This window comes from Stenella coeruleoalba (genome assembly GCF_951394435.1).
Source record: "Stenella coeruleoalba genome assembly, chromosome: 13".
In the NCBI taxonomy this organism is placed as follows: domain Eukaryota; kingdom Metazoa; phylum Chordata; class Mammalia; order Artiodactyla; family Delphinidae; genus Stenella; species Stenella coeruleoalba.
This window is the reverse complement of record NC_137159.1, coordinates 52,248,974-52,272,178: the sequence shown is the minus strand read 5'-3', so window position 1 is coordinate 52,272,178 and position 23,205 is coordinate 52,248,974. Positions and strand designations below refer to the sequence as shown.

Sequence of the window (23,205 nt, the reverse complement as noted above, 5' to 3'; positions counted from 1 at the left end):
CCATTGTCCTCTGCACCCTTTCCCTCCCTCACTCTGCTTGTTTTTTTTTAACCTGTAGCATGTGCCACCATCTGCTCTATATTCCTCTGTGTGTTCCTCCCCCAGTAGAACTTAAGCAAACGTAAGCATCACACAGCAGAGACTTTGCTGTTTTGCTCAGTTCGTTGACATGATCCCCAGCACCTAAAAGCAGAGCCTGGCATATAGTAGGTACCCAGTAAATATTTGATGAATGAAAGAATTTTCCATAGAGAAAGTCTGGAAGAATATACAGTAGTATTTTAACAGTTAGCTATCTCTGGGTATCATAAATATGGATGATTTCATTCTTTTTGCATTTTATGATTTTCCTTATAATGGTGTATTTGTGTGGTATCAGTTGTTGTAAAAAAGACTGTATATATTTGTGATTTTTTTTTCTCCCTCCCAGATAGGTGCGTGCTGCTATGTAGAATGTTCAGCTTTAACCCAGAAGGGATTGAAGACTGTTTTTGATGAGGCTATCATAGCCATTTTAACTCCAAAGAAACACACAGTAAAAAAAAGAATAGGATCAAGATGTATAAACTGTTGTTTAATTACGTGAGAAACGTCTTCAGTGGCCAAGTAAACTGTCCATTTCTCTCAGAAAGCATATGAAATGCTAAAGCTATACCCAGACCTCTTAAAAATAATGAAGCAGTTTAAAACTTGAAAGGAAAAAAAAAAAACAACCCTGTCCTCAGAATTCTATAAAGTTGATTAAGAATGTTTCTTAAAGGTCCAAGAAGCAACAAACAGCATCTGAAGCCACAATCTATTATAAATACTTTATTTCAACTAGAAGGTACAATCTCTCAGGGGTTTCATAGTTTAAAAAGCTACAATCACATCATGTTGTAACTATATAAAAAACAGTGCTGTTAAGTGGAACTGCCTGGCTTAGACCATATACATGTCTGCACAGTCTTTATGGAATCTGCACAAAGAAATATCTTCTCCCTTTGCTCCAATTAATTGTTCTTGTATGTAAGTTTCTTTCTATTCCAGTATATCCAGAGTGGTGAAGTAACAAGGCCAGCCACGTAGCCAAAGGTCGCTCCAAGCGTGCAGGAGATGGGCCATTCCTGAGGAGAGAATGTATGAGATCGAAAAGAACAAATGTTTTATTATTACTTGAGCACAAGTGTAACCTAAATATTTCTATATTAAAGCTTAATGTGCTTTCTCAAAGAATGCCAAAAGTGTAATAAGGTCATATCTGCATTTATCATGAACACTAAAAATGTACACATTTTAGTTAATGTGCATTCAACTGTAACAAAGGTTTCTGGCAATTGTAGATTTAGTTTGATGCTCCCCAAACTGCATGAGTTACATGCTGAAATTACAAATTAAAACTTTGGGTCAGACTTTGCCATAATCCTGGACTCAATTTAGCTCTCTGAACTAGTTGGTAGTTTTGTTTTTCTAATTTCCACATTGGCTTGTATATCAAATGAAACGAAAAGGGTGTATGCTGACCAAACCACAAGAAACTTTAAATTGTGTTGAAAAGACCTAGAATTCAAGCATGTTACATGGAATTTATAACAAAGCAACTGCTTTCATAATAAAACTGATTTCACCTTTCAGATATAGATATTGGAACCACAGTAGAAGTTACAGAACCACAGCTTATGTACACACCTAGAGTATAAGTTAAATGACATACTGGCTTCCAAATACCCATCTTCTCCAGCCATATTACATTTCACAATATTACGTCAAGCCAGAAGTAAATAACGTTGACTTATTTCATCCTCGAGCAGTGCATGGTAGTCCCTAGGTTTTGAAAGGTCCTGCTTTAAAAAAATTTTCTCATGTTTATCTATGAAGCTTATTTGGTATACTGGAGCCATTTCTAATCTTTCTCTAGGGAAACAGACTGTATAACTGTGGTAGAGGTGAACCATCTTAACGACTAGTTCTGTTACCTAATTAAGCTGTCTCGTTTGGTCTGCTGCTGATCTACCTTATTCCAGATGCCATGCAACAGACAATAGTGTTAGACAAAGTTTCAGTCAGTGTGAACCAACTAATGCAGTTCAGAGAAGCATAATGTAATCCATAAAATTTTTCCCAGCCTTTCCTACATTTAAAAATGCTGTTGCCTAAATTATGATTTCTTTATGTCTTTGGTGAGCTTCTGTTAATTTCCATGACGTGAGCTTATAGCTATGTCTATTGCACAGATTGGGTAATGGAACACTAAACTTTGATACTTGAAAATGACAGCCTTAAATGCTCATAGCAGTCACAAATCTAGGATGTACTGTCTTGTGTGTGAGCTTTGTAGAGATTTTTTTAAAAATATAAGCATCATCTTCCCCATTGACGTGCGGAGAGTCTACTGGATAACTGGTCAGGAGCTTTCTCTCCTGAACTGGACAGTGGATGTCTTCTTTCTCCCAAGAAGTGGTGGTTCGCATTAAGTACCATGGCCTTATGTATGCTCAAATGGAATCTGATGTAACTTTCTCATTTAATTTTGGTCTGCTATTTTTAGATAGAATTGAAAAGAACTGTATAACTCAATTAGTATATGAGCTAAGTTGTCCAACACATGGTATAAAGGAATTAAGACAGTAAAGTATTATACATTTATTTCCAACTTGCCTTTGGGGATTTGATGGGAATTTTTTTTTTTTCTTCCTCAAATTCACATCTCTGAAACTCTTCACACTTGGTTTCCTAGCCAATAAAGTTAAAATCTAGAATTTGTCCTGCCCTAAGAGAAATGGACTAGGACTCTGGTGTCACCTCTGTTTCTTGACTGGGCCTCATTTTCCTCATCTGGGACGTAGAGGAGACGATCTCTAATCTCTCCCATTTATCAACTCTTAGGATTTTCTTCTTTCTTACAATAATCATTGTTGGACATTACCTTTTCGGCTTCATGTTCTTAAGATGGTAGAAATCCTGTATATAGATGATTAGAACTCTAAGCAAAGATGATTGTATCATCTGAACCTGAGGTGCCTTAGGTACTCTATTGACCTTGATGGGGTTTGGAGTTTCCCATTGCTTATTAAGAGCCTTTTCGTTGCTTTGGTTCTTTAGTATTTCTTTTTTGCAAAATCCTTCCTGCTAGTTTAACTAAAACCAAAGATTTTTTTTTTCTGTTCATAAACAGATTGTAGAAAAGTTGCCTTATTTTCAGAAGCATGTCTTCAGTTAAGACTTAGGTTTCCATTGAAATTCAGGCTAATCACTGGAACAACTAGTTCAAAGTAGTGAATTCTCTGGAAAATAAAATACTTCAAAAATATCTTACTGACATGAATTTTGCTAGTGAATGAAAATACACTGCTTCAAATAAGGTCATGTATGAATGAACTTAAACTTATAGTTAATATTTTTTTGCATATAATCAGTTCTGAAGTTCTTAAAAATAATTTTAGGGGCTTCCTGAAATCTTATTTAATATTTTGCTTATATCCTTATTCTATCTCTAAAGGTACATTTTAGGTTAGCCTATGTTGAATTATCACATTTACAATAAGTAGAGCCTGCACTAATGGTTTTTATTGTGAATTATCTTAGTTACTTTAGGCATTGCTTCCATTTGGTTTTAATTATTAATTTTAAGTACCACATTAAATACTGGTTTGTTGGTTGTTGCTTTTTAAGTGATTGTTGCTTTAATAGTGTCCCATCTTCACACATGGGGGGTCACAAATAAAATAATATGCATAGTTTACTATCTATGTAAAGCACTGACCTTCTTACCTTAGTAGTTTTTATTTAACACTATGTAAACATCTGGGATAATATTCTTTCCTCTGTTTCTCATGTGGTGGATCTATGCATCATCGGCCAACTGTGAGCATCTGCACCTTGGTAAAGGGTGCATTGTCAAAGTGCAGGGAGAATCGTACTCCCTCATGAATTCAGCCAAATTCCAATTTGGGTTTCTAAATTCTATTTTAATCACTTTGTAATTTCAGTGTGGCTCTTTGTTTCCGAACACATATATACACATTTACACACACATTCTTTAAACAGCTGCTATACTTCATCTCCAGTGGAATGCCAAAAATGAAGTAAATATTAGTTAGAAAGTTTTGCCTTAAGAGGGGTTAAGGCTTGGAACACCTGCTATTCAACATGTCAAGGAATCCATGCCATCAGCAAATTAAAATGTTGGACTGGCTTTGGAGACTGTTTGCTAGTGATGGAGCAGGCTTTCCTGCTTGATTTTTTCTGAAATAAGTAGTCCTTAACTGTAACATAGTCATTTTTTAAAAGAGAATTTCTCTTTATATAAGGGCAACTTTCCTTAATAGGGAATGGCAAAAGGAGCTGTTGAAGGGAGTTGGGGAAGGTTGCCAACGAACAACCTTTCCTCAAGCAATTTCCTGCTAACCTTAATATTGCTTTAAAAAAATTAAAACTATCCTATGGCAACAATTCATTTTGACTTGTCAAACAATCGTAGCTTAATCACATATTTTCATAATTAGATCTTGAAGTTTTCCATTTAAAACTACTGTCTCACATACGGAGATGTTTCTATTTAACGTTCCTCATGCCACAAATAGAATTAAAAAAACACACCGTATCATCTATTGAAGAGACAATTCAACTGCGTTGCTATAAACATTTCTCCAAATTATGATAATCTGAGATGGCTCTCTATATATATCTTGTTTTGTTTAAGGAAAATAGAAAACTCAAAGACATTCATGTAAAGGAAGTCACAAGTGATTACCACCAAACGACCATCTTCTTTTTATCCAGTTCTTTATAAATTTAAATTTTTTTACATCACTAAACAAAAGAAAAAATTCCTCTTGCATAACAAAAGATAATATGGACAAAAGATAATGCAACTGGGTAAAATTATTACAGTTACTGTCAAAGAAAAACTAAAAAAATGAGTAGCTGCATCATGTGAAGAAAGTATCTTGCTTAGAGTACTACTATTATCCTTTTTCTAAATCGAATGATTCCTTATATGTTTCAGCACTTAAAAAAAGGTCAGTGTTCTCTTAAAATAATCAGCATTAACAAAGGCCTGATACATAGGGTCTTGGTACACGTACTACCAATAAGTTATTTTTCTCTTAGAAATAAAACAATTTCACCCTAATAAGCTTTAAAAAACATCTTAAATAATACAGATATAACTTTTTTTCTGTTAAAAAATCAATATTATTGCTGGTTGAAAGACATTTCAAAATTATATAAGCTTATTTCTACCTGAAGACCACACTGGTTTCTTCTGATCAGGCATTACTATAAAACTCTGCTTACTTTTTAGGAAAGGAAAATGTACCAATATAAAGAGTTTGATATATTTCAGAGCATGTTGTGAGTAGTACAGAATAGTGATTAAGAACACTGATTTTTGGGACTTCCCTGGTGGCTCAGGGGTTAAGAATCCGCCTGCCAATGCAGGAGACAAGGGTTCGAGCCCTGGTCTGGGAAGATCCCACATGCCGCAGAGCAACTAAGCCCATGTGCCCCAGCTACTGAGCCTGTGCTCTAGAGCCCATGAGCCACAACTACTGAGCCTGTGTGCCACAACTACTGAAGCCCGCGTGCCCTAGAGCCTGTGCTCTGCAACAAGAGAAGCCACCACGATGAAAAGCCTGCGCACCACAACGAAGAGTAGCCCCCACTCACCTCAACTAGAGAAAGCCCCGGAGTGGCAACGAAGACCCAATGCAGCCAAAAATAAATAAATTTTAAAAAAAGAAAAAACTCTCATTTTTGTATTAGACTGGATTTGAGTCTCAGCTCTGCCATTTGTTAAATATCTGACCCTGGGAAATTAATCTGGATGGAACCTAGGATACAACATGACGCAAAGGAACTTCTTTACAAAACAGAAATGGTCTCACAGACATAGAAAACAAACTTACGGTTACCAAAGGGGAAAGGGGGAAAGGGATAAATTAGGAGTTTGGGATTAACATATACACACTACCATATATAAAACAGACAACAGGGATCTACTATATAGCACAGGGAACTATATTTAGTATCTTACGATAACCTATAATGGAAAAGAATCTAAAAGAGAATATATATATATTCTGAATCACTTTGCTGAACACCTGAAACTAACACAACATTGTAAATCAACTTTACTTCAATTAAAAAAAAAAGTTAAGATCAATGGAACAGGAAGAAAGCCCAGAGATAAACCCACGCACATATGGTCACCTTATCTTTGATAAAGGAGGCAAGAATATACAGTGGAGAAAAGACAGTCTCTTCAATAAGTGGTGCTGGGAAAACTGGACAGCTACATGTAAAAGAATGAAATAGAACACTCCCTAACACTGTATACAAGAATAAACTCAAAATGGATTAAAGACCTAAATGTAAGGCCAGACACTATAAAACTCTTAGAGGGGAACATAGGCAGAACACTCTATGACATAAATCACGGCAAGATCCTTTTTGACCCACCTCCTAGAAAAATGGAAATAAAAACAAAAAAAAATGGGACCTAATGAAACTTAAAAGCTTTTGCACAGCAAAGGAAACCATAAACAAGACGAAAAGCCAACCCTCAGAATGTGAGAAAATATTTGCAAACGAAGCAACGGACAAAGGATTAATCTCCAAAATATACATGCAGCTCATGCAGCTCAATATCAAAAAAACAAACAACCCAATCCAAAAACGGGCAGAAGACCTAAACAGACATTTCTCCAAAGAAGATATACAGATTGCCAACAAACATGAAAGGATGCTCAACATCACTAATCATGAGAGAAATGCAAATCAAAACTACAATGAGGTATCACCTCACACCAGTCAGAGTGGCCATCATCAAAAAATGTACAAACAATAAATGCTGGAGAGGGTGTGGAGAAAAGAGAACCCTCTTGCAGTATTGGTGGGAATGTAAATTGATAACAGCCACTATGGGTTGAAAATAGAACTACCATATGACCCAGTAATCCCACTACTGGGCATATACCCTGAGAAAACCATAATTCAAAAAGAGTCATCCCCTCAGATCCAGCAAATACTGGATTTCATTGTTAATTTCTTCTTTGCTAGTTATTCAAAAAGCAAGTGTATCGTATGATTGAACTTATAAATGGAGAGATGACCCACAGTCATTATTCCAGACAGCATTCCAATTCTGCAGGAACCAATACTGACCCAGACAAAGAAATTATTGAAGGCACTAGGTTAAACATACAGATCTGTGTGCCATTTCTTTATGAAGATACCACATTTTGGATTTCTCTTTTTGTGAAATCTAGAGGTTGTGTTGCAATTTCAAGAAGAGGGTGGGACTGTATGAGACAATGACACTCTTTTAACAGATACATTTTTGGTGTTTTTCTTTTTAAAAAACTTTTCCTGGGGACTTCCCTAGTGGCACAGTGGTTGAGAGTCCACTTGCCGATGCAGGGGACACGGGGTTTGTGCCCCGGTCCGGGAAGACCCCAAATGCCACAGAGTGGCTAGGCCCGTGAACCATGGCCACTGAGCCTGGCGCGTCCGGAGCCTGTGCTCCACAACGGGAGAGGCCACAACAGTGAGAGGCCTGCGTACTGCAAAAAAACAAACAACAACAACAAAAAAAAACTTTTCCTGTTTAAGCAGTAAATGGTTAGAATTGTTTAAAAAAAAACAAACCCAAAAAGGGTCATGTACCACAGTGTTCATTGCAGCACTATTTACAATAGCCAGGACATGGAAGCAACCTAAGTGTCCATTGACAGATGAATGGATAAAGAAGATGTGACACATTTATACAATGGAATATTACTCAGCCATAAAAAAGAAACAAAATTGAGTTATTTGTAGTGAGGTAGATGGACCTAGAGTGTGTCATACAGAGTGAAGTAAGTCAGAAAGAGAAAAACAAATACCGTATGCTAACACATATATATGGAATCTAAAAAGAAAAGGTTCTGATGAACCTAGGGGCAGGACAGGAATAAAGATGCAGAAGTAGAGAATGGACTTAAGAACACGGAGGGGGAAGGGTAAAAGCTGGGATGAAGTGAGAGCATTGACATATATACACTACCAAATGTAAAATAGATAGCTAGTCGGAAGCAGCCGCATCACACAGGGAGATCAGCTCGGTGCTTTGTGACCACCTAGAAGGGTGGGATAGGGAAGGTGGGAAGGAGACACAAGAGGGAAGGGATATGGGGATATATGTGTACATATAGCTGATTCACTTTGTTATACAGCAGAAATTAACACACCATTGTAAAGCAATTATACTCCAATAAAAATGTTAAAAAAAAAAAAAGTTTACCAAAATGTGACCCTGGGCAAGTCACCTAACCTTTCTGTGCCTTGGTTTCTCATCTACAAAATAAGGATCACTGTAAAACTCACCTCATAGGGTTATTGTAATGATCAAATGAGACAATGTGATGTGTGATACTTATAACCATACCTATAACAGTATCTGGCACATAGTACAAGTGACCAATTAATGTGAGTTATAATTGATAATAATCTTTTAGTTCATATTTTTAATAGGCACATATGAAATAAGTTGTCATTATAATCTAGAATACCATCATTCCTCAAATATACCATCTCTAAAGCTATTTTTAAAATCCTGCCCAAATTTTAAGTACCTTAAAAGTATTTTTAAAAAATTACATCTACATATATATGGATCATGTTTGACGAGAAGGAAGCATGAATTCCATTAGATGGTAGTTGGATGTGTATATACACACATCCATATAATTTCAAGGGTTCACAGACTTGAAGCCCATATATGGACTCCTGGTTAAGAATCCCTACACTTGGAACTATATTCAATATCCTGTAATAAACCATAATGAAAAAGAATATGATACATATATATAACTGAATCACTTTGCTGTACACCAGAAACTAACACAACATTGTGAATCAACTACACTACAATAAAAAAAAAAAATCCCTGTACTCTTCATCACTCTACCCTAATAAGTATTTTTATTAACTGTTCTAGTTGGCCAAAGAAATACAATGACCTTTCCACTTTTTGGTTTCAGAATTTTACGGATCAATTTTAATGACGTAGATGGCATTTGTGTGGATTGAGAGTAAACAGTTTAAATACATTTTAATTATAATATGCACAATATATCAAGTGCAAATAGATTACATTTTTACTCCATAAAACAGCTAGTTTCGTATATCACTGACTATGGCAGTTTATAAGCTGCTGCAGGTTTCATCAGGTATTTGGGATTGGATAATGGTGACTTTTTTTGAAATTAGTTTAAAATATTCAACAAAAAGTTTAAAAAGCTAATTATATAAAAACATTAGGCTGCTTTTAAAAATACTTTATATTTTACTTGGGAGCTTTACTTTGCTTTTCTAGGAAATGGCATGCGACATTGGAGTGAGAATGATCTGAGATGCAGGGCCAGGTCAGCCACTTAACTGGCCATATGACCTTTGCCAGGTCACTTAACACCTGAGCCTCAGTTTCCCAACTGCAAAACAGGGATAATAATACCTCCTGTACTTAAAACATGGGACTCTTGTATTAAATGAAGTAATACTTAAAAATCTGTCATGAAAGCTGTAAAGTACCATGCATCAGTATCATTCCGTATATTACATATTTTAACTTGAAAAAATTAAACTTACATGATCACTAATGGAAGTACTTCTTAGGTATTCTAATAGGTGATAATTAGAGCCTGCAGTTTAGAACAAATAAAATATTAATAGTTTATGAGCAATGTTATATTGTGCTGCAGGAACTATTCCCTTGCCCTTGTAATATAAGCATCTTTAGTACTTGCTTTTCTTCCCATGAAATGTCTGGGGAGCATAAAGCTTACGAGAGAAAACTCTCAAGAGCTATATAGCATATGGCATTATATTAACCATATGTAGCCTTACCACTGAAATAGACGGGTGATTCTTGCTCCTAGCTGCTGTTTTTCATAACTTTTAAGAAGTATAAGTACAGAAACTGATTTTAAACCAACCACTGGTAGGCATTTCTATCATTTTTAAGAGTCTCCATTTGAATGGCTCTGTATATTCAAAACTATTTATTGAGAGCCCCTACTATAAACCAAGCAGTTAAGGGGCAAACTAAGATTATTTAATTTTTTAGATAAATTTTAATAACACAAACTTTAAAAAATATGTTTCAATATAATTTTTGGAGAGGTATGTACTATGATAGATATCATGGGAAAACTGACCTATCTGCAGATCAGAAAACCTAGAAACACTTAGAACAACTCACAACCATTAGGATTACTGGCTCTTTCAGATAAAAAAGGGAGATAAAACCCAGGCAGTTTTAAATTTCAAACTACTTTTTAATATGTTTTGTTTATCATGCTTACCACAAATTTACATTTGCATGACTGATAGAATTCATTTTTAAAAACCTACTTTCAAAATTCTACTGGTTTTAAATGATTATTTGTATTTTCCTCTGAATTTGGTTTTAAGTGATGTGTTTTTCCAGATGTCCTTAAAGCAAATGCTATTGTCTGATGTAGGAATACATGTACAGATGAATCTACTCATCTGGATACATCTCTCTAGTTGTAACTCTTCCCTGTGCCATGTATACCACACCACTCTCCTGTGACTAAGAACACAGATTTAGGAAGAGCTATTTGTGGAGAGGTCCACAGTCTCCAGGCTGGAACTTCTTGTCAAAGTGACGATAAATGGTCCTTGGCAGGACCATGCAAATGAGTTACCTTAGCCAGCACTCTTCTCCCTCACATGAAAGTTCTGCTAGCAGATCATTTTCAACTTCACTGCCCAACAGTGAACCCACTTTTAAATCCAAAACCATTTTCTATCAGTTACGCATTATAGTTTTTTTTCCATGCTCGAAATATGTAACTCATATTTCATATACATTAATATTTTATTTTGGTCTGTCTAAAATACTGTATAACACCTTTAGCATCAGAAACACCAATTAACCTAAAATATGCACCCTTCAATAATTAAATCCATAATCTTAGCTTTATCCCTCACTCTGTCATTATTTGCAGTGATTCATTTAATTATCCTTATGATCTCCAGCTTCAATTTATGAAAGTATTATCTGTGGGATCTGTGACTTTTAAAAATGAATATATATGTTTCACAGATATTAATGTTTTAACCTGATAAAACCAGAGAAAACAAAAAAGTTTTTAAATATAACAATGCCTCATTTATCTGGTATCTGATGGGAACAAGTACAAATATTTTTAAACAACTTAAAATTGTTTTCAAGACAATCTCAATCCATTTTGCTTTTTAACTTTATAAGAAATAAATATGCTCAGAAGAGATTTGATTCTCTGGGTCAATTCCATTTTGGAGACAGTAGCATGGAAGTCCAGAGTTTAAAGATATTTGTTGGTTTTCTAGGTACAAAAGCTTCACATCTTAGCTTCAAATACTCTCCTACAAATACATTAAATTTTATGGTCTAAAATACAAACACTACCAGAGTGGTCACGGCACTTAAATGAAATTGTCATGTGAAGAAAGAAACGCAATATAATAACTACTCAACCTTTTCCCCCAAAAATCTAAGCTACGGCCATTTTTTAAAAAGAAAAGCTATGTTTCAGAGTCTCCAGGGATAAAGAGAATCATGGTGTCTTGGGGCGCTGGATCCTGAGTCTTCCTCTAATCAGCCAAGAAATGCTGAACAAGATGTGTACTCCTCTCCTCACACTTGGCTTTCTTTTGTGTAGAAGTGGGACTGAACTCTACCTTGCACTAGGGTTACCAGGATTAAGTTGCCTGTGTGACAGTGCCAAGCCCATGCCTGGTACATACACAGACAGATACGACGTTTTCTTTCTATTGCCATCCGAAATGTCAGACAGAATTGAAAATTACATGAAATCCAAATACCCTAAATACCTAAATACCAGGGAAACAAAAAGATGATTTAACAATCCACCCTACCAATTTAAGGATTATCGGGCAGCATGAATACAATAAACTGAGACAGTTAACATGCTCTAACACTTGGAGAACTCAAATAATGGGATTTGCAGGGTTTTTTGGTAATGCTAAAAAAAACAGTCATTAACCTACTCCTTTTATAGGTCATAAATGCCTATAAAAGTAATTAAGCAGTAACTATGTGTCAGGTTCTGAACTAAGTACTTTAGAAGGATTATATTATTTAATCCTCACTAGCAAGTGGCAGAGCCAGGATTTGAACTCAATAATCTGATGCCAGAGCTCTTAATCATCCTGTTATCTGTCTACCTATTAATAAAACATGTGGGTTTAAAAACTTCATGGTAAATTTCCTTTGCTCAGAATAACCAACAACAATTCCCAACCTCCCGTTAATTTTTTTAATAACATGAAATACTAGCCGACTTTTGATAATTAAGACATTTTCCAGATGAAAAGCTCATAACCATCTATTCTGCAAAATATTTAGAGCATATTAAATCTGAATCTAAATCACAATATGAATCTAAATTATCATTACCACACAATTAAATTCCAGTCCTGGTAATATTTAAGTATCTGTTATAACTTACACAGAATATGTATTTTGTACACAGTAAGAACTCAACAAATATTTACTGATTAGCTATTTTTACAGCAGATAATGCATCAAATTATAATGTACAAAGATCTTCCATGGTCAAAATATTCATTTTGTCAGTAACTATAGCTAGAAGCTTTCTCTGGGGCTGAAGAAGGCTGTCTGGGTTATGGGCAATTCAAATGTTTATAATGTAATAATTAAGGCAAGGAAGAGAAGCAAGATGACTTTCAATTATTTTTAAAGAAAACAATAAAGATGACCAACAACATAGTGGGCAGCCACCGACCACATTCTCTTTCACCCAATTCTCTTGCTGCCTCCTAGAAAGGGAAGGCTTCCTCCAACTATAAAGATACTATAAAGGTATCTTTCGTCATTTGTCATTACTTAAAATTATTTAAAATTCCTATTAGTAAGTGAAAAACATTTTTCATTGAGGTTATATATTTTCAATGGGCCTTTCTAGTCATTTAATGATGAAACAATTTAAAAAATATAAATATTCTTGAAATTGCTCAGTACAGAACTCACTTCATTATAATCTTATGTTTGGCCTCTGGAAATTTTATACGAAGTCAGATTTGAATTCAAAGTAGAAAAAATGGAACTAAACATGCAAAAGTTTTTGTGAGGTGGATGGTATGTGTTTTTAAAGAAAGTATAATTGCTTAACCAGATACCCTTGTTTCTCTGACTGAAACATCAGTAAAACCAGATCCCAATCCAGAAAAGCTTGCTTTACCACAAACATATCAAATCTTTACTGGGCTGCATGGAATAGAGAACTAACCTCTCTTCCTAATACTATAATATTACAGTTTAGATAATGAAGTATATATAGTTATCTTCTCGTGAAATTTTACTCTAGAAAAATCTCCATTCTGAGGTGACGCCATGATCTTTCATTTGGTTTATTGTTTCTCTGGCAGATTCTGTCAGCACCATGAGCCACACGGAGTACTTATTCTGTAGTGAGGTTTATGAAGAAAAAAACCAAAACAGAACAAAAAACTTGTTCACTGAAAATAAAAAGTGAACAAAAAAGATGCCTCAACATTTCTCTAGTTTATCAGTAAATCATTGCTAAAAGGGAAAGGGGCAGGTGATTATTATATGAATAAAAGATTAATTATACATCAATTCTATTATTTCACCAACAGTATCTATCATAATTTTAAAAGATGATAGTGAATAAGTGGGTCATTAAGTTGGAATACTTTAAAAACAACTCAACAGTAAAGATGATTAAACAACCAGTAATATTCCAGTCAAATGAAACATTCTTAATGAAGACCAACATTTGTTACATATTAAATTAGCTAGTTAGAAAACCTTTTTTAAAGTCAATAATTCAAATAGAAACTTTGTATTAATTTTAAAAGTCTGATATCATTAATTTGGATCCGGTTCACCTCTTATTGTAAACAAGAACTGAGGTAGAAAAATGAGAGTCAGTAGCTAAAAGCCCAAACAATCGAAAATAGATAACTGAATTGTAAATAACCAAAAAATATATTTTCTACGGAAACCTAAACCCAGATTGTACAGAGGGCATCTACTCCCCATAATTCAACATCTATTTCTGCATAGTCTTATAAAGAGAAGATTTATACAAGTGTAACATATCAAACTTTTACACTCCAAAATATTCCATCTATACGCAAACTAACATGCTAATTACATAGTACCTTACCAACTCATAAGCTGAGGGCCAATGGTGCTTTATATATCGATACTTTGTATTTAGATTTAATTGCATACATCTGAAAGTAAGGAATTAAAATACAATTTCCTGTGTATACTTTTCAATGATTTTGATTGTCCTCCAATTTAGAAATCACTGACACTATTGAATGAAATTAAGTTCCATAAGATTGTAACTTGAGTACAAATGAATCCCCATTTCCCAGTGGTCACTGAGATGGCCAAGAAAATATAAAGGAAACCTTTATTAATATTATAACCTTGGGAAGGGTATCAGTGACACCACACACCCCAAACCTCCAGGGATTTCCATAACATATAGTAGAGAAGGGCAAACCTACCACATTTACTGAATGTAAAAGAACAACTCATTTGTCTAGGAGACACAACATCTAATAGAAAGCACAAAGAATGGACTTAAAAAGTAGGCAGTTAAGTGCAAGACATATAATTCAGATCCCTCAAGGGCCTTTGGAAAATTTTAGAATAACTATATAAAGGTTTACTATGAAGCCATTAAAAATTACAACAAAGATGTATCCATCACTAGCTCAGTGACCTTGGAATATTACATGTCCTCTAGGTATCAGTTTCCTCATCTGTAAAATGGTGATAAAAAGAACACTTATAGTATTTCCCATAGCTTATTAGCTATATCCTATTGTCATAGAAAACAAAAAACCTGATGTTTATGAGCTTCCTCTAATACCACAAGCCCCTATTTCAAAACCTACTTTGCTATATGCTTTAAGAAAAAAAATCTCAAAATCAACGTTCAGTTTGGCTATCAATCAAGCTAAGAAAATATGAATCTAAGACTACAAAGGCAATGTATATCAAAGTTAAAAATAGGGAATTCCTGAAACTTCTAGGCTATTAAACTCCTATACATATTCTCAAACGAAGCTTGTTTATTCACCTATACATGTAGAAAAAAATAGTGTTAGAAGATAGAAACAGGCTGATCTGGATGCCTGTGGCACTGAGACAGGCCCTAATAAATCACCCAGATTACAGTGACAGAGGGAACTGGCATCCCTACTTAACTAACCAATAAAACAATTTAAATAAACATACTCGTTAGCTTCATCAGTTTTACCATCACTGTACAAACATCTGCTTTGTTGCTTTAAAGAGTTGAAACCAACCTGCCATGGTCTTCCCCAATCGAGTGGAATAGGAAAGGCTCCAAGCCATGTTCCTAGAAAACTAGAAACTGTAGTGATCTGGAGACTATTCTCCCAAATGGATGTAACCCTATAAAACACAAATATATAAATTATTGGTGGTATATATCTTAGCTGCTGGGGAATCAAACAAACAGCATAAATTAACACTATACATATATATATGTTGTTCATTTAAAATAAGCATCGCAAATTGACACAAATATTTGCCATGAATCATTAACAATTAATGGGTAAGAAGATATAAGTGTTTTTCAGCTGGAAAGGTAATATATGCACATAGTGAAAATCAAACAATACAAAAGAGTGTCTGCAATGAAAGCTAAGTCCTCCTCTCACCCTTATCATCAACTCTGATTCCTTTTCCCAGAAACAACTGCTATCACCAGCTTATTACATATCCTTCCAGAAATATTTTATACATACACAAATAAACACACAATTTTGTTTAGAATGATATATGCACATCTGCATATATACACACATATATGTATATATCCTTCAAAACAAAACTCAAATGCACCATTTTATAAATCCAGTTTTGCTGTGTGTTTTCCCTTGTTAACAGTTTTACTAGTATTCTATTGTCCAAAGGAAGCAATCACAAAAGATCACATATTATATGATTCCATTTTTATGAAATGTCCAAAATACGCAAATCTACAGACAGTAAATAGATTAGTGGTTGCTTAGGGCTAGGGGAGGGGGAATAAGGAAGTGGCAGGTAAAGGACATGGAGTTTCTTTTTGAGGTGATGAAAATATTCTAAAACTGACTGTAATGATTGTTGTACATATCTGTGAATATAATAAAAACTATTGAATTGTACACTTTATATAGGTGGCATACATGGTGTTTGAATTATATCTCAATACCGTTTAAAAAGCCATCTCCCAGCTATCTCAGTTCCCCTCACGTGTATGAGCCACACCTTCCACATCTGCCTTAGCTTTCCAACAACCCTCCTTCATAATAACTTACAAGAGGCAACCCTTCCCACATCTACTTCCAAAAGCAAATTTCAGGTTTTGTCCAAGGAAAAGTGCCATATTTATTAAAATATTTACGCAATTCTTAACCATTTAACATGTATTAAACTGTCCTGCCATTTTTATTAAGTTCCTACATTTTTTAATGTGTTACTGACGAAGTTTTTGAGCGTTATGCCCCATCCCATTTTTCCCATAAGTTCTGTGTTTCTCATTGCCCAGTTTTGCATAATGCAAGGATTTTTAGGAATGCATATGCCATCTTATAGCAGAACTGACTATAGAATCAAATGACAGTATCTCCCCCAAGTACACCATTAATGCTATTATCAGAAACAGAATTCAAAGCTGGATAAATCACCAATCCAAACCAATAAGGTTTCAACTGATTTTCACTGTTTAAAAATGTCAAACTAAAATACTAAAAGAAATTAATGCCATTTGGGATACTATGGTAACAATGTGGGAAAAAGTGTTCAATGTGACACTTTTGTTTTCTTGAGACTTTATGAACACTAGAAGATGGTTCTGAAGGGGAACAAACAAACATTTCAAAAAGAAAAAGTCAGTAATTTATGGAGCCTAGCTACTCAGCAAGCATCCTCTGCTCCACTTGGGCTGTTCTCTTCCAAATCACACAAAAATACCATGTTCATTTCAGTTTCTATAGTTTCATTCATCCCATAGCGCGGGGTGTCTCCCCTTCCCACTTAGTCTTACCAAATCTCTTACTCCTGATCCAAGTCCTTCATAGATCATCCCCCCATCCAGCTCATTCTTCAGTGGTCTCCTACCCTACTGAGTTCCTAAAACTTCATTGTTCGAGTTACACAAACTTAGTCTTATGTTTTTGTTCATCTCATCCTTGCCCCTTGAATGTCCAAGATCCTCATGGAGAGAAGCATAGCTAATACATCAGACTCCACACAGAGTTTGCATAACACAGAGCACAGAGTTAAGGGCTCAAGAAGTCTTTGCTGCTGGGTGATAAACAAGACAAAATCATGGGCACCAAATAACTTTCTAGTTTTCTTAGTTATAACTCAACCATTTCTGATACAAATGATTTCACTGCCTTTCAAGAAGTGAAAATTTTAACTTAACGATGCTGAAAATACATACAGCTGCTAAGGGAATAAAATCCTGTAAAGGGCTTCCCTGGTGGCGCAGTGGTTGAGAGTCCGCCTGCCGATGCAGGGGACACGGGTTCGTGCCCCGGTCCGGGAAGATCCCACATGCCGCGGAGCGGCTGGGCCCGTGAGCCATGGCCACTGAGCCTGCGCGTCCGGAGCCTGTGCTCCGCAACGGGAGAGGCCACAGCAGTGAGAGGCCCACGTACCGCAAAAAAAGAAAAAAAAAAATCCTGTGAAACCTGCACTCGGATGTCTCACCACAAAAGAGGCTGAACAAGAAACTATAGCTGTTCCAATAAACATTTTTAGATGGTGAACCGCAATTCTACATTATAAGATGTACAGAAGCAATTTGATCTGTAGCAATTTTATCACAGTGATTAAATTATCCCCAAGGAGGGGTTTTCAAAGTTTTCTTTTGGTAACAGAAACCTTTTTTCAAGCAAAAAGCTAAGTGGAATTCTACCATACAAAAAAAAAAAAAAAAAAGCAGAGCTGATCTTGCTAACGTGGAGGGAGAGGCCTATAGTTCTGCCTGCTTGGGTCTCCCTCAAGTGCATGCCACCCTTCCCTGGCCCCCGTCCCCAGCTGCAGTGGGCCCTTACAGCATCACTGAGAACCATACAGTGCTGAGAAACACTCAAGGAACAATCAGCAAGCTGCCATGAATAGAAAAGTACTTCATTAATTTTTTTTTAAATTTCAAACATCACTAGAATATAAAATTCAAACTTACCCATTTCTACTGAAAACTCTTAGCCATGCTTTGAAGTTTGGTCCTAACAAACATAAACAAGGTACAGTAGTAAAAGTGGACAAAGTAACTGCGAGTAAAAATGTTTCCAACGCCAACCTAGGAAAAAAACACTGTATTAATTTTTTCTTAAGTGTTAAAGATGCATATACACACACATGTATAATCTTTTTTACTTAAATAGATTTAGTATAAAACTATTTTCTTACACTTAGAAAGGTAACATGAGTCTTACCAAAACCATGACTATAAAAAATGTTACTACCAAAATGCAAGCTATAAAAAACAATCTAGCAAATATTTGTCTTTGATGATAGAGTTCAGAAGTGTTAAATGCCATACGATAGATACTGAGACTTTCCGTTGCAAGAAAACCCATTTCTAGATCATTAACTTTTTCCTCAATAGTCTCTGGAAACTTCTCTGCAATTCGTGGTTCAAATTTAGCTTATATCGGAACCACTTGGAGAACTAGGTAAATTTGTTTCTGACTAAGCCCTGAGAATTTGAATTTCGATAAAATGCGGATGTTGTTGGTTTTAGAACCACAATTGGAGAACCACTGCTCCAGACATTCATTCTACTCTAAAATGGATTACAGAGAAATTATCATTTCCCATTACAAAGGTCTTGTCCTCCCCACTCTAGAATATAATTACCTGTTAATCTAGTATGTGTATATATAACCAGGTATATATATATATATGTAAAACTATACATATAGCTCTGTGTGTGTGTGTGTGTGTGTGTGTATGTATTGCATCACTCATTTCAACATGATCATTTATCACTGCTAAACTGAACTTTCCCAAACTATAATGGAACATTATATAAGACATATTAATGAATTTGGCTTTCACTAATTCAAAACTGTTCAGTTTTGAAAAGGTGTTGAGTTAAATTTTACCTTTAAACTATAAACATTAGCTTCTACGTAATTAAATACAAGAATCTATTGACTTTTCTTAAGAAAACAAACTCTTTTCAAGCACTTCAGAATCACATTTACTATTTATAACTAATTTATATGTATCATTATAGTCAGTTTCCTTAGAGGTTCTAAGAGCCACACACCTATTGGTATATGACAGTTTCTCATCTACCTCCCCCTTTAAGCAATTGCATGACAAAAGGCTATGTAATAGGAGCATTTAATGAATTAAGTTATTCCATTGTCTTTTAAAAAAATAACACTACCAAGGGCAATGATGTCAGTATCCTTCTGTGATCCACTGACTAAACACATCATGTTTTTTCTCTAATCACCAACAGAATTAGCACTTGGTTTAATAAACGACTGTTTTAAAATATAGTTGGCTTAAGGTAAAAAATTTCAGACTTACTCTATTAGTGGTGCTCCATATAGAACAAAAATTACATGAAAGGCGAAACAAGACATAAGAAAGTAGATACAGCATTTCAAAAATCTGGTTACCTAAAAAAGAAATGAATAACTTAAAGAATCAAGAGAATGACTAAAGGACAGCAAATGATTTGATTTTATCTACAAATACAACTTAGCCCTATAACGTGTGATACAGCTGAATATTCTTTGGATCTGCTCCTGAAGTCAGATCACATGTTCTTTGCACAGCACTGTAAAAAAGCCACAAGACAAAAATCGATCCCCATGTTCCACTCACCTAACCAACAGCAGAATCAGAAAATGTTTTTGTTTCTATGCTAAGTATTGAACTATGTTGTTAATCAGTATTTATGAAATATTTACCAATAAGTGTGCTAGGATACAAAAAACACAAACACAGTCCTTCTTGTGTGATGATACACGAAATATTCATAGAAAATAATGATTATAATAATATTTTTTCATTTTAAAACAAAATTCCTAGGAAAACTGGACCAAAGAAAAGCACAATATTAAATAATTCCCCAAATCATATTCATGTTACTATATGATCCACATAAAAAAAGACCTGCATGTCTGCAAATCAGTGTGTGGGACCTACTTGAGTTCGAGCTCAAGAAGATCTAATAATAAAACACACAATGAGTGTTTTAAATCATAGGGCAGTAAATGTGTTTTAAATTACCTAATAAAGAACATACACATAGTATTGAATAATGTTAAGTGAGGACTTTATTAATTTAAATAATAGTCAAGTGTTACACTGTAGTGAATATTCCAGAAAATAGATTCCAATGTCTGAAAACTTCAACTGCTATCTAGTCAAGGAAGGCCAAGCTTGAAACAAGAGCTTATTTTGTAATTTATGAAAAACCCATTGTCTTTCAGAAATGCAAAAGATGAATGAAAATAAACTGAAATGTCTTATAACATAAGATTTAAAGGTGTGATTGCTGTATTTATATATATTGCTACACTGACGATATATTTATCTTCCATGATGACATGAAACATGACTATATAGGTTCACAATGCTATGATATCCAATTAATACATGGCAAGAATCTATCAAACACTGTAGACAGTCTTCCAGCAAGCAATAGGCTACTGACTAGAAAAAAAAAAATCAGCTTCTTCATTCACTGTAAATAACCCAATAAGTACTTGACTAATACTTTATTCATCCAGTAATAAAAACATTACCTACATCTAAAAATCAGTTGTCAAGAAATAAGTCTTACCTTGTATGATAATGAACTTCTTTTAGAAGATGCATTTGGTTTCACTACTAAATACAATACTAAATTGACAGCAGTTACAGAAACAGAACAGATGCACAACCATGTCAAGTGTGTTTCCAGTACTGAGAAGTTCTCCAAGAAGAATGATGGAATGAAGATGCTTAGGATAATTGAAAATATGCATAATAGATGGACATATAGCAGTCTCTTGATGTCAGTATCTTTCATGGTGTTTTCTTGAGTGGCTATCTAATGAAAAACAAATTAAGAAAAGAGCATAGGCAATAATGACTTTTTCCATTGTCCTAAATGCTCCAACGTCTAAAAACAAGCCATGAACCAAAGTCAATTTTCTATGGGCAATAATGTCACAGTGTCAGAATATAGGAAGATGCATATATGTAAAAACTAATAGACTAATATAGTATAAACAGCTCACAGAGCCTGAAAAAGGACAAATTTACTAATTTCTTAAATATTTGTGTCTAGTTTCTGTAAAACAGTCATGTGCAAGGACTAATTAAGCAATTCGGTTTTTTTCTTTTTGCCAAAATCAGAGGTGAAAACAAACAGCATGTGTTAATGATTTGCCCTGTTGGAAATATAAGCTATGCTTTCTAGAAACCCCATAATACAATTTGGCTGAACTGTTGGCATTTTTATCATTATGGACCCTTGTCTAACATCCCAGTAGTTCACATTTTCCAACAAATGCCAAGTAACACCAGGTACACACTGGAATGGTGGCCAGTGTTACCAAGAAGCTTCAAAGAACATTATGCTAAACTAAGGAGTCCCAGTACTGCAAAAATACCAAAATGACAATGTCAGTTACACATGCCAGATTCCAACCAAAAGCAGAGCATGAATGGAATGTGGAAAAATATTTACGTTCTCTCTCACTCTCCCTCTCTCTCCCTCCCTCTCTCTCTCTCTCTCTCTCTCTCTCTCTCTCTCTCTCTCTCTATATATATATATATAAACACGTTATTTTATATAGGTATGTATTTACAAATTGCCTAACAGCTTATAAATAGTATTGACTAATGTTAAGTAAGGACTTTATTAAAGTAGTAGTCTACATGTTACCCTGTGGTTAATATTCCAGGAAAAAATATATATATATGTGTATATTTTATAGACACACACAGAGCGCCCACTGGGGCAAAGGGGCGAATCCACGCCTTATAATAACACTCTCATTTAATTCACACTGTATTTTTACAAGGCAAACACTTTACTGATAAGGAAACAGGCTAAAACAGATTAGGAAACACTCCAAGGTCCCAAGCTCCCAAGTGCTAAAGCCATTTCAAAACCTAGCCTCTTTGATACAAAGATACGCACTAGGGGGTCGAGAAAAGAATGCATGGCAAGAAAGGAGAAAGGAAATGTTTCTCACAGGTCCTAGCCTCAGCTGAGGGGCTGGGAAGGGAATCCAGAATATAGTCTCTCAATAGACACACCTTCAGATATTTTTCTGGGACACCCTCAGAATCGTAACTGACTGAAGCAGATCTGGACCTAAGACAGTGAATGGTACCCAAAGTCGGATGCTTGCTGAATGACTGAATGAATGAACGAACGAATGAAAAGTTGGTCCAGTGTTGCCCCTCCTGAGAAACCAGCCCTGTGTTGGGCCCTGGCGAGCCCAGGAGGACTCTCGTCAGGTGCTTCCTCGGGTGGCCAGGGCCCCGGCCTCCACGGTCTGACCTGGCCCGAGTCCTTAAGCCTTGCAGCGGGAGAGAAGGTTCTTCTGGGCGGCTCCTGGAGGAGCCTTCGCGGGAATCGAGCGACCTTAACCTGCAGCTCCATCCCAAACTGGGTCGCTCCGAACTCTGCCCAAGCCTCAGCCGACGGGAGTGTAGGCAACGAGGGACGAATTGAGAAGCATAATCAAAGAGCACAAGCGTGGAGACCGAGAGAAAAGAAGGGACAGACACAGAATGTCGGATCCGAAAGAGGCCAGTCCATCACCGCAGCCCCTGGGTCACGCAGGAAGGGCGGCGCTGGAGGGGCCGGCAGGCGCGGGCCGGCAGGCATGGACCGGCCGGGGGCAGATATTCCCGGCCAGTTGGGTAGCTGGCGGAAGTGGCTTGCAGCGCCGGGAGGCTCGCGCACCCCGAGCCTCCGGCTGGGCTTACCTAACTCTCCCGCCCGCGGAAGAGAACGGAGAGTTTCTACCTCCCACCATCAGGTGTAACTCGGACCCTGTGCCTCGCGCAGGCGCAGGTCTGTGGGGAGGAGGCCCAAGGCCTCACAGCCAATCGCAGAAGTGGAGAGGCGGGCCAAGAAGGCAGCCCCGCCTCCCCACTCGCGT

General features: G+C 35.9%; 2 protein-coding genes across 4 annotated transcripts in view; one reads left to right on the top strand and one right to left on the bottom strand.

Moving 5' to 3' along the window:
- The window catches only part of RHOQ (ras homolog family member Q), a 35,908-nt gene extending 35,313 nt beyond the window's left edge, over nucleotides 1-595 (top strand). The window contains exon 5 of the mRNA XM_079941270.1: nucleotides 431-595. Coding sequence (XP_079797396.1) covers nucleotides 431-586 — 156 coding nt within the window. The 3' untranslated portion in view covers nucleotides 587-595. The remainder of the gene's footprint in view (nucleotides 1-430) is intronic.
- Nucleotides 596-946: 351 nt separating this feature from the next.
- On the bottom strand, nucleotides 947-23,172 carry PIGF (phosphatidylinositol glycan anchor biosynthesis class F). Of its 3 annotated transcripts, XM_079941266.1 has the most exons (7): nucleotides 23,030-23,172; nucleotides 20,886-21,134; nucleotides 19,622-19,713; nucleotides 18,261-18,377; nucleotides 15,364-15,472; nucleotides 9,610-9,662; nucleotides 1,056-1,106 (listed from the first exon to the last, which is right to left on the bottom strand). In XM_079941266.1, the coding sequence occupies exons 2-6, from the start codon at nucleotides 21,111-21,113 to the stop codon at nucleotides 9,642-9,644; spliced, it is 567 nt and encodes a 188-aa protein (XP_079797392.1). In that variant the 5' UTR covers nucleotides 21,114-21,134; nucleotides 23,030-23,172; the 3' UTR covers nucleotides 1,056-1,106; nucleotides 9,610-9,641. The 3 variants fall into 3 exon arrangements, with proteins under 3 accessions (XP_079797393.1, XP_079797391.1, XP_079797392.1); XM_079941267.1 differs by lacking the exon at nucleotides 9,610-9,662 and having other exon boundaries at nucleotides 947-1,106; nucleotides 15,360-15,472; XM_079941265.1 differs by lacking the exon at nucleotides 9,610-9,662 and having other exon boundaries at nucleotides 947-1,106; nucleotides 23,030-23,164.
- Between the last annotated feature and the right edge of the window lie 33 nt (nucleotides 23,173-23,205).

What these genes read in the sequence shown, in the direction of transcription:
- PIGF (XM_079941265.1), bottom strand. Translation starts at nt 21,113, where the DNA reads ATGAAAGATACTGACATCAAGAGACTGCTATATGTCCATCTATTATGC. An exon ending in TATGGAGCACCACTAATAGA is followed by an intron (nt 18,378 to 19,621) that starts GTAAGTCTGAAA and finishes TTTTTTTCCTAG; the next exon opens with GTTGGCGTTGGAAACATTTT. An exon ending in AGAGTTTTCAGTAGAAATGG is followed by an intron (nt 15,473 to 18,260) that starts GTAAGTTTGAAT and finishes TGTGTTTTATAG; the next exon opens with GGTTACATCCATTTGGGAGA.